General features: G+C 36.6%; 1 protein-coding gene across 2 annotated transcripts; it reads right to left on the bottom strand.

Annotated features, from left to right (window-relative positions):
• Positions 1-922: 922 nt before the first annotated feature.
• LOC110878744 lies at positions 923-6,817 on the bottom strand. Of its 2 annotated transcripts, none has more exons than XM_022127107.2 (7): positions 6,669-6,812; positions 4,329-4,408; positions 3,884-3,954; positions 3,614-3,684; positions 3,454-3,535; positions 2,693-2,742; positions 923-1,172 (listed from the first exon to the last, which is right to left on the bottom strand). In XM_022127107.2, exons 1-7 carry the CDS (start codon positions 6,768-6,770, stop codon positions 1,095-1,097), a joined length of 534 nt encoding a protein of 177 aa, XP_021982799.1. In that variant the 5' UTR covers positions 6,771-6,812; the 3' UTR covers positions 923-1,094. The 2 variants fall into 2 exon arrangements, 1 of the variants encoding a protein (XP_021982799.1); XR_002558177.2 differs by having other exon boundaries at positions 1,085-1,172; positions 3,425-3,535; positions 6,669-6,817.
• Positions 6,818-12,458: the final 5,641 nt, after the last annotated feature.

Genomic DNA, 12,458 nt, shown 5'->3' with positions numbered 1-12,458 from the left:
CTCTTGTCTTGTCATATTTGAGACTTGGTCTTGTAGAATTTTCAAAAATTCTATTCCTCTTTGTCCAAGATTTTGTATACAATCGTTTTATCAGCTTGATCGTAGTACACAATATGAAGCTTGTGTGGATTTTCGATATTTAGCTCGTGGAAGATTTAGCAGATGAGAAATGCAATGGAGATAGAAGTTGCCTTAGGTAGTCTTCTACACTCCCTTGCAAAGCGCTACAGTTGTAATACTTGACCTTGAACTTGTCGACTCCAAACCTTGGTTTATGATGGTTACCTTGAAATGTTCTTCCATTAATCCTCTTGCTCTCAAGGTTAGCAAATGTATATGTTGTTGCATGCTGTGTAATTCTTCTAGATCATCATGATAGCAACAGTCAATGTCCTTCCTTAACAACAAAAGATCCATCACAAGTGTTTAATGTTTCTTCAGTATTTAATAACTGTTTGCTGATATGGACTTAAAGTTGATGACAAAAACTTGAATGTTGAGAGATCAAGGCAGTGTTGTATCAATTACCTCTTTCTTTTTCTTCAACCAACATGAGTTCCTTCTAATCGCTCACATTAAACAATAAGAACACAATACCTTGTTCTGTTTACGTTTAAACAATAGAATAGGCTTAAACTAATTTCTTCTAATTATGCTTTAGCTTTGCATTTCGTCAAATTCGTCTTTTGATGTGTCATTGTCGTTACTGAATGTCATTGGTACTCGTCAATGTGAAATAAAACAGCATGTGAAAAAAATATAGCATGTGAATTGTTATGTCGTTATCGTGTTTTTGTTTAAATCGTAGTATGTTATCTCATTCCTTTATTTTTGAGTGTGCCAAAGCTAAAACAAGCTATAAAATTTCACAAAACTGATTTAAATATTTGTATATACAAACCAATTACATAAAAAAAACAAAGGTGTAAAGCTTAGTCGTGTTTATTTAAGCTCATTTCCCTCCTATTTACAGTGAACCATTTAAAGCATGTGCTCTTGAATATTGAGTTTTAACTTAGTTCAGTGGCATATAAATGAGATATAATGAAAAAAAATAATAATAAATAAACAAATTTGATGAATAATTTGTTTAGTTAAGCAAACTTGAAGACTTTCTTAACAAAGTATCTGCCAACCTTGTTGGATAATATCAACCAAGGTACGATGCCAATCTGCAGTTAAAGTTGATGTAACCATCAGACATCAAACAAATTATCTATTCTATGCAACATGTTACACAAATCCTTCGGTTAAAGTTAAACTATGTTACCAACTTACCATTACTATATTTTGCTTTTACAGCGAGTGTGCGAGTCAGTTCATTTCATCCCCAAGAACCTCATAGTGATATCGATATGTTGTCAAACATTTTTTAAAGTAACTAAAGGGTGCATGAGGTCCAGGCATCTTATATCAAAATCATGGTCACAACTAGTGGCGGAACTAGCCCAAAAAGTTAGGGGTATCATAATTTTTTTTTTAGGATCAGGGGTATCCTTTATATAACAGAAACGGAGTTGAGTGGTATTTTTACACTACGGAAATGAAGTTAAGGGGTATTTTTACACTACGGAGACGGGGTTGAGGGGTAGCCCGTGCTACCCCTAATAACACTACAAGTCCGCCACTGGTCACAACGTAGTAGACGGGTTTATTGATGCAAACTTCAGTGGAGACCTAATGGCGCACTACCGCCGGCTATTGTGTCTTTGTTTGAAAAAGAAATCCCGTCTTTTGAAAGAATAAGCATGGCCAACTAAAGGGGGAGTGAAAGAGTTAAATGCCATTTTAGGCCCTATGGTTTGGGCCATTTTGCTAGTTTAGTCCAAAGGTTTCATTTTTAACATGTGGGTCCAAAAAGGTTTCACAGTTGCCATTTTAGTCCACTGTGTTAACTTCATTCATTTTTTCTGTTAACGAGAAGGCCAATTCGGTCATTTTATATGGCTGAATTGCCCTTTTAGTTAACAAAATTACATACAAAATGACCAAATTGGCCTTCCCGTTAGCAGAAAAAATGGATGAAGTTAACCAAGTGGACTAAAATGGCAACTGTGAAACCTTTTTGGACCTACAGGTTAAAAATGAAACCTTTGGACTAAACTAGCAAAATGGCCCAAACCACAGGGACTAAAATGGCATTTAACTCGGGAGCGAAATAAAGTAAGGGTTTTGGGCCCTGCTTCCCCAGGGCCCCAAGTTCTAAAAATATATATTAAATGTGTAGGTGATTTTGGCTTTGAATTTATTGACATTGAGGTTTATGATTTATAATTATGCATATACAAAGATGATATATGAATAATATGATCTAAAGCAAAAAAAATTTCTTATTTTCTTTATTACGAAATGGGCCCCAATTTTGTTATCCACTTTGGGCCTATAAAATTTTGAGCCGGCCCAATCGAGTGTTGTACCTTTGTATCTATTGTTCTGATATGATACACAAGATGGTTATATAACTGCATCTGTTTCTCACTCCCACTAGTTCTAATTATCTTTTACGCACTATGTACAAATGTATTATGCAGTTGGTTCTGAAAGGAACATGCCCTATTCATTTTACTTTTCCAATCAATATATGAGTGTATTCACTTGTATTTGATTCATTAGATTAATAAATGCTTAGTTATATATTCCATTTAATGAATTATTCAAACATGAATGAAGAAAAAAGTAAAAGTTGGGTTACCATCACATTGTCATTGACAGAAGATGTAGCAGTCCATGATAAAAACCAACCTGCATTGCAAAAAAGATATTAAAGTGTAAATATAGAAATTAAGCTAATACTATAATGCTCACTATCACCGGATAGAAGTAAGGTTTACCCTCATCTCACCCTCTCTCGGTTATACCCTACTTTATAAGTGGGATATTACTGATTACGCTTGTTTATTTGTTAGGCTAATACTATAATGGTTTCACTTTAGTTAGGGTAGCTCATTTGTATAACGCCTCGCTTTTATGTACACTTCAAATATACACAAATCAGTTTGATTTCTCGCTTATTAAATGATATTACAGCAAGGTTATGTAAAAAATATTTTTGGGTTAATGCTCTTGATCAGCAGCTAGTTCAAGATTGGCACCCGACAAGACAGAAAACAACCTCAATATTCAAGCTCTGTAGAATCTGCTTTGCGTACCCTATGACTGCGCATGTGGTGCAATCGATGTACACCGCACACGCCCCGCCAACATCTGACAACACGTTGCATTGTTCGGCTGATGTACATCGCAAACCAACCCCCCCCCCCCCCCCCTATATGTAGTGCCTTGCTTTTTATATACAGTTGAAGTATATACAGGTCAATTTGTCCAATCTTATATTCTAATTCAGTTTCTACTGATGTTGTATGCCAATAAAAACCAGTGTGTGCGTGCGTGTCATGAAAGCTAAAGGTAAATATGGATGGATGACCTATTATTACAAGGATACGAATGAATTACCAAACGGCTGCACAAGTTCTTTAGATATAGCAGCCACAGGAACACGCCAAAGCCACAGGGTAAGTACAGTAAAAACAACGATCTGTAAGAAGCAGATGTAGTAAATATTTGTTGCAAATTCAATATGGCAAACAAGTATTCTAAAAAATATACGAAGCACCTTTGAAATCATAAGGATTCTTTCGTATAACCCAAATGACGTTTTCATCTCCATGGTCAGTGTCTCTTGAGCTACATAAAGTTTAGATGAAAAGTAAATCATAGATTGGGAATGAAAGTCCTAACATCTTTGCTATGGACATATTTAGAAAAACTAGATCTAGATCTAGTTTTTCTAAATAATCAAAGGAGGAATCGGATCTGAAGGTGTATCCTTTGGTTATAATTAACAGATACGATATGGCGTATACGTTAAGAAGCAAGTACATACTTTTTGCAAGTTCCTTCTCCTTAGCTGCTGCCGCTCTCCTTAGTTTTGCAGCTTGAGCAAACGTTGAAGGCCTGAATTGAATGATGGGAAAGATGTTTTACATATTAAACTCTTGGGCACATGTGCATGTATATCTAGATCTAGTTTTTCTAAATATGTCCGTCAACTCAGGGGCGCAGCATAGTGGGGGCGGCCGACCCCCGAACTTTTCGCTCAGTAGTGGAGAGTATGTAGTTTTTGTATAGAAATTTTTGGGTATATATGTTTTCGATCCCCCGTTCTATAAATTTTTTGGGTATATACGTTTTTGACCCCCCGTCAGAAATCTCAAGCTTCACCACTGCGTCAACTGTTTTGTTAACGATAGCGAAATTACTATAAGATAAACACCGAAGGTTCAAGGTTAAAGAAAATGATTTTGAGTAAAAGTAGTGAGATTACTAACTGTGATAAAGCAGCTGCCTCTTTCAACAGTCTCTTGATCTCAGCACGCAACTGCAGATCCTTCTCACTCATGGATGCTTGCTGTAATAGCACAAGAAAGTTATACTTTCTTACAAAATAATTTGATACGGTCAATAAACATACTCTCCATCCCATGATAGCCGAGATTTTTCCTTAAGAATGTAAAGCTAAAAAAATCATTATATTGTTGTGATAATTACACATATATAATGTTATGTGAGCTGTAATTTCATTAAAATAAATGATAAAACATTAAAAGATATGTATGGATTAGGCATAAAAATCAATCACGACGACATTTTTAATGGCAATTGCGTGATTATCTAAAATAAATTATTGATAGAAGAAATTTATAAAGGAAAAGGTCTAGAGGTAACTGTGTTTCTATTTAACATACAATTGATGCTACGTAGAACCTCATAACATGCTCCAGCCATGTATCGAAATAGGATAAGCATGTTGTGTATGTTTATTATGAGTCCTTTGAATAGGGAACTTTTATTACAAAAGAACAAAAGCATGTTGACAAATCATAGTTTTCAAAGGCGCTTTAGAGGCGCGCCTAGGCACCCAAGCTAGGTGAGGCCCAGGCAAAACACTTTGCGGCCATCTAGGCGCTCCGGCAATCTTACGATGAGCTTCCGGCCATATCCTATAAATTCTGGCCAAAATGATCTGCAACATCCAAAATGGCACTGAACCAGCCTAAAGCATGTCTAAAACCCCTAAAAATGTATGTTTATGCTATGCACCATGCTTATCTCGACCCTCGCTATCTGGCCCAAGGCTCACCCTTTGCGCCTTGCACCTTTGACAACTATGTTACAAGTAATGCGTGAAAATCTTGATCATGATAAATGTCTACAGAATGACTCCCTTTTTATACTACACATTAGGGGATAATCAGTACAAAGTAAAGGTGAACAAGGATCAACACTAACGAAATTAACTCATCATATTCTGTCGTTTTATTAATTTTGCACCTTTTTTTCCTATGATAAATCTTTAAGTCATGATATTTTACTAGGTGTATCCCTTTTGGAACTTTCTGGTTTAGCAGTATCATCCTCAATACAACTGGTCTGGTTGGCCCGTGAACCATTCTAAGTGTACTAGCTTGCATATAGTCAATCGATTTGATTTAAATAATGAAATCTACAAAACCCAATCTAAGTTCCACGAATCACAAAGCGACAAATTTGATTGAACAAGCGAACATTAGTCACTCCCAGACTAGACCTGTTATCATTAAGAACCAGGAGGATAGCACTTCGCCCTCTTTTAATAAAAGATAGGAGGGGAGAAAGTGAGAAACAAGAAAAATATGTCTAGACTCTACCAGCAAACACAAATTTATCAATACGAGCTTGGGACCAATAAAGGTTTCGACAAAAACTACTTCCACATAATTCATTTTGTCATTGGTGTCCTTAAAAGATAGTTTTGTACTCATCATGAATGCATCCATGATAGGTGGAAAGTTCATCAACTAAAGAATGCATCCAGAAAGCCAAAGAGCACTCAAGAATTATCCTTATCATCCGTTAGTACCTTTTGGCATCTTTCAATTACTTTGATGTTTTCTTTTATGTGTAATGCTAACAAGATGAGGGAAGGTCATGAGAAGACTTTTTCAGAACATGAGTGTTTCAATACTAAAAAAAAATATAACTAATCATCATAATGTTTATTTATTAAGAAAGTATAATCATAACTATGCAATAGATTATGTTCCATGGAGGGGACATAATTTCAACCCATTCTTGAAATAGACAAACTTGTGTCCAACTTAAGCTGACACACAACAAATTTGATAAAGTAAGAAAGGAAAAAAACTAGCTAGGGTCTATCATAGTTGTATTAACAACATTTTCTTTCAAGCTTATATAGTAATAGGCAGACTACTGACTCCATTAAACGGTAGCAATTATTCACACGAGTTTAATTCAAAGTTAAAGCAATTAAGAAGCTTCCTCACTATAGTAATACGTGTGTAAAATCAGTTCCGAAATGGGAGACCCTCCCAACACCAATCTATAATCCGTTACTTACAGCACCTCCAACAGTGCCCATGAAGATTGGTTTGTGGGAGCCTACTCATCCGAGACGTTGAGGTGGGGCCCACCGACACACAAACATTCTGTTTAATTACATTTTTTTTATATAAACAAACATCCAAACACTCCCTATTCCAGTTGTTCTTCCAAAATTTAGGGTTCAAATCCAATCATTTCTCAAATAATGAGGGTATTGAATGAATATGAGAAAAAGGAAGATGGAATTAATGAAATAAAAAGAGAAATGCATGAAATTTATTTACCCTCTTCTTGAGTGCTAAGAACTTGTCACCAAACTGGAAGGCCGTTGCGATGAAGAATATGAATATACACGTTACCGATTCTCCATGATCATCTTCTTCCATCGCTCCCCCCTCTGATTTCGATTTCGATCGTTACGTTTATTTATTTGTCATATATTATTATTCATTCGTTTATCAAATTTCATCTTCGCTCCTTGTATTTTTACCACTCCTTACGTTTAATCCCCCACCCCTCAACGGCTCGTTTCATATTGGGTTAACTTTGGGTGTTATTAACTACCGGGTTAAAATATCAAATACTACAAAAAAAACATATATTTTTAAGTTTCTATAACTTTAAATACTATTTATTATGTCTATTTACTTTTTAAGATGTGTAATATCACCTATTCTAAACCTGCAGAATATTATAGTTAATCTTATACCCATAACATGTCATATAACGCGGGAGATATTCATTACATGAATTTGAATTAAAAAAAATCATAATCTGGATCCACTTTTTCGTATTTTTTGTTCAGGTTAGCATCGGCATAGGATTTGAATTGGTGGTTTTCAAATTAATTCTCCCATATGTTTGAATTGTATATGCATATTTTCACTCCATGCCCTGCTGCGGTGTGCACATATAATGTTTATATGTGTGGACCCTGAGAGGCAAAAATGAAATTGCAGTAATTTTAACGTTATTTTACTAATATCGTGAAAATAACATTAAAATCGGCGGGCGGTTAATCATGCATCACGTGGTAGCGTTGATAACCGAAAGACAAGAGTACATGCACTAATCGACATTTGTCTTGATTGTTGAGTGTTACGTGCCTTATGTCCAAGGCTTGATGCAAAACTACTATCGAGCCGAGGGTCTCACTGGAAGCAGCCTCTCTATCCAGGGTAGAGGTAAGCCTGTCTACATCTTACCTCCTTCTCACACACTACCTTAGCTTTGCTATTAATGGGATTTACCAAGTATTATGATGATGATAGTTTTCACTTTTTATCATAAAAAGTACACATGTTTTTTTTATTTATTTTATATATTATTTGTTTTTTTCTTTCTATAATTCGGTTTATTCGGATGAACCCGAATTCAAATAAGTTTTCCAAATTCAGCTTTAAAACTTTTAAATTCAAATAACCTGTTTTGATCAGTGGCGGCTATGATGGTGTACGGGGAGGACCTCCGTTCAAGGCCCATAATTTCGAGGGGCACGCGATTTAAAAAAATCCGCTATATATGTTATTTTTTTAAATAGTAAACACATACCAATTCCAACATAGACCCATTTACAAATCATTTTTACGGTTTAGAATTTAGCCCACTTGACATCAGCTTTATTGAGCCCAATACGAATTTGATTTTTTTTTAAATTATTAATAAAACATTACTAAAGGACACATTTTTTTCGAGTTCGAACAAGTACGTGAATTCTTAGGGACGCCTCTGATTTTGATTAATCCGATAAGTGATTAGCACCCCCGGCCTATTACCATGATATTTCGGATGTTTTCGTTGAGCTTGGGTTTTATTTTTGAGTTCGTTCGATTTTGTTATTATATACGCTATTTTAACGTGTATTGTGATCTTTCTCATACTACCTCTGTAAATTAAACGGATCTTGTCACATGTTTTCATTTCAGTCTAAATTTGATTATCTTTTTCTAGGTCAACTGTCTGTTATTGTGTGTAAATTAAGTTTGGATTAAAAAAGTCATTTAATATGATAATTACGGCTTGGGTTTCTTATTAAGGGTGTGGCTAAATGCACCCCTCAATTTTAGTTTTACTGTTTATACCTTCATTTTCAAAAATATATTTTTTATAATTTTTTAAATTTCACCCTTTACCTTTTATATATTATTGTTTTGTTCAATTGTTTACGGTTTCTTTTTTTTGTTCATTCCCTGTTTGTTTTTTTTATCAATTCTTGCATGACTAATGCTAACATACAAATTATCGAAATCAAGCCTTAATTACAAATTCTAACATCATGTCGCAAGGCGCAAGTTAGGTTTCGTTCACTAACGTTAACTTATTTATGATACAAATAAGTTAACTTTTGGATTTCGGTTAAGGAACATTATTAGAAGATTAATTAGTAAACAAGATTTGAAAACTGACATTGGACTTCTTGGCCTCCTTGGCCTCCTTGCGTATACTACTCTCAGTTGTATGTACGTACAAGCAGACTTTTTTTAGTTGGTTAAATCACTGAATGTATACAATATTAATACTAATTTATTTAACCTTGTATGTTATCGGAATCTATTACATTTTGTCCATTTCATTTTTCACATATTTTTAATTAACAAAAACAAATTAAAATAGAGTTGACTGTCAAGTTATAATATATTACAACCATTAGGGTGTAAGGGGTGCTCACCTCTTAGGTGAGTCCCCCCTCTTACACATAACCAACCATAAAATGCCACGTCAACTCCCCTCTAACACTCCCCTAATACCCCTTTTTGATGGCGGCACTCCCCTCTTAGGTGAATTGGTTTTTTTTAAAAAAAAAAAGAAGAAAAGCATTGATTGGTCAAGATCTCCCTCTCTCCTCCCTCTCTCCTCCCCTCTTTCGGCAACTCCCCACCTATTTCACCCTCTCTCTCTACTCTCTCTCTAACTCACCTAAGTGTTGGCAATGCTCACCTAATAGGTGAATGGAGTCACCTAAGGGGGTCACCTAAGGTGCCCCGGACACCCTTAGAATGGACAAAATTAAAACAGCAAATCAAATAACAAAATTAAAACGGCAAATTTGTACCCGACACAATTGAAATTAAAATTTATTGCTGTATATAACATGAAATTAGCTATCTAAATCCCCTCACAAAACAAAAAAAAATAGTTAACCCAATACAAGGGTTGATTGTATTTATTTACAAAGTTCATGGGAGAGTACAACCAGTAAAATTAAAAAAAAATAGGAATCCATTTTGCAATCAAGAAATATAACAAGTTTGTATTTTGATATTATTGATTACATGAGCTTCTAACACAGGATGAAACTATAATAATTATAATCTGTTGCATATCACGTGAGAGATAAATGATAACATTTTAAAAGTGAGAAATACTCTTTAAAAGGAGATTGAAATACTATTGAATGCATTTTAATTTAATTTAAAATGTTGTAATATGATGCTTTTATGGGAGATAACTGTCACACCCCCAAAATCCACCCGCGGAGTACTACCGCTTGGAGGCGTGACTGACCAGGATCCAGCCACCAATCATACTGAACAAGCATATAAACAGTTATAAAAGTTTAACCAATACGATTGGTGTTTCAAACAAACAAAGTTTAAGTTGCAAGCGGAAGCATAAGTCTCAAAAGTAAAACATAAGTTCAATTGTTTCAAGTTTAACGTAGTACGCAGCAATCCGTGTCCCACAACGACTCTCCTCCATGCAAGCTCCATCTGAGTACCTATGGTCCTGCAAAGCATATAGTAACGAGTCAACAACTAGTTGAGTGAGTTCACAGTTGGGTGTTCGTTTTAGTTGTTTCGAAAACAGTTTCCTTTAACTGGCATCCTGCCGTGGGGGTTACCCCATAGTTTAAAAACGTGACTTGTTCATTCCCAGTTACTCTGGCATTCCAGCCGTGGGGGCTACCCCATGTTAGTTATCAGGCATTTCGGCCGTGGGGGCTACCCCATACGTACACTAGACTCGTTACCATATCGACTGCTGACTGTAGTCATGTTTATGTGCCCTGAAACTGTCAATGTCTATCATCATTGACGTGCCCCAGATCCATTAGTTCACGCCCGTCCTCTGCGGCACGGTGTGAGGTTTGTCAGACCTAAATAGCGCTATCTAACTAATGACCCGCTCGCCATTGGCCCGGCGATTAAGTCGATATAAAAAGGAGGGACTTCGTGATAGAGTTTTGGTCTAGTAAGAGTTATCCGTCCACAAGGACGAGGAATTACATTCCTGAACCATCGCTGTCCTACCCAAGGAGGACGAGGAATCCACGTTCCTTAACCCCGTTCCCAACCCAGGGAATCCCATGCTTTGTAAGGGGTGTGAACTCACCTCGGTTTGCTCGGCAGTTAATCACAGAAAGGTCAATCAAGTTGCAAGTGGTCAACTATGTCCTAACATAGACACCATTTATATCAGATTCAAACCAAGCAGTACACGGACAAGTAACAATCATGGCATACAATGGCAGTTCATCAACAAGTTTCACAGTAACATTTACGTAATAGTCTAAGGGTGACCCAAACGGCTGGTCTCGTAATGGTGTGCAAGCCCAAAACACGCATTAAACAGTAGCACAAGGAATCCATAAGGCCGGCCCATTAACTTAGGCCCGTAACTAAGCAAGCCCAATAAGTGTGGTTTCGAGTCGCAACCGGACTCGCAAGCATGGTTTCGGGTTATGCTGGTATTGGTCTCGAGTCGCAACCGGACTCGCAAGCGTGGTTTCGAGTTATGCTGGTATTGGTCTCGAGTCGCAACCGGACTCGCAAGCGTGGTTTCGAGTCATGCTGTTTAGGTTGATCATAGGTGGTCTCGAGTCGCAACCTATGTCGCAACTGCGGTTTCGGCTTGTCATGCTATGGTTGCGAGTCGCAACCAGGTGTTCCGACTCCCCAGCACTTGCTGATCCTTCACAGATTGTACTATCCAATGAAATTCATGCAGAATTATGTACTATCCACTAAACATGTTTTGTTGTCTAACATTTACCCAAAATGGATCAAACAATTCAGATTTCAAATATTCAAAGCACCTTCAAAGCACATTCAAGTTGTTCTTCATATACATTCAAAACACATTCATCATGTTCATCAATGTTCATAACCTAAACAACCCTTATTCTACACATTTTGCATCAATCATAAACATAATCATGAATCGCAACATCACACATTTAACATAACTCCACAAACTCGGTTCTATACTAAGCCGATTATATGACATATGTAAATCGGTTTCATGAACATCAACAACTAGTGGTTTAAGCTTCATTTAAACACCAAATATCATAACTCTTCATGCAATATATTCAAAATCAAGACATGTTAATCGATTTATCATCATCACACACATAAAACATCATCAAGCATACCCTACACTAGTTAAATCATATCCTTCATATTATCATTCAACAACAACAAACATTAATCAATAAACATCATAAATACTAACCGGTTGATGGGTTTCGAGGATGTGTGTGAGCTTCCAACCGATTGTGTGTGTGAGCCGGTCCAAGAATCCAATCCGAAAATGAGGAGTGTGTTTGTGTCTCTAGGGTTTTAGTGAGAGGGAAGTAGGAGAGTGTGTGAGAGTGAGTGTGTATGGTTGCCCAAAGAATGGCAAGGTTGGCAAGAAGTATGATATATATATATTAGTTCCACAAGGTGCACCCTAATGGGTTTACAAATCGGCTAAGGGGTTTTACGGCCCAACCGGCTACTGTTCACTCGAGACCACATGGTCTCGAGTCGAGTTCTCGTGTCTCGGGTCGCATACATACAAGCATACACATAAGCATAATATATAGTTCACACAAAATGTTCGCATATATCATTACACCAATCATGTCAACTAATCACATAACGCACAAGCATGTTACATCAAGACACAACGAAAGGTTCTAAATTTCGAGTTGTCACATCATCCCCAAATTGAAAGAAATTTCGTCCCGAAATTTGATGGCACTCACTGAGGAAGCTAGTTAAGTTGCATGGTTTTCCCGGTTTTCCTGGGGTGTCACATCCTCCCCTCGTTGATCTGGAATTTCGTCCCGAAATTCCGTAGCTTCAGCC

This window comes from Helianthus annuus, chromosome 9, assembly GCF_002127325.2.
Source record: "Helianthus annuus cultivar XRQ/B chromosome 9, HanXRQr2.0-SUNRISE, whole genome shotgun sequence".
NCBI lineage: Eukaryota > Viridiplantae > Streptophyta > Magnoliopsida > Asterales > Asteraceae > Helianthus > Helianthus annuus.
The sequence above is the reverse complement of the archived record's forward strand: the minus strand, read 5'-3'. Positions and strand labels throughout refer to the sequence as shown.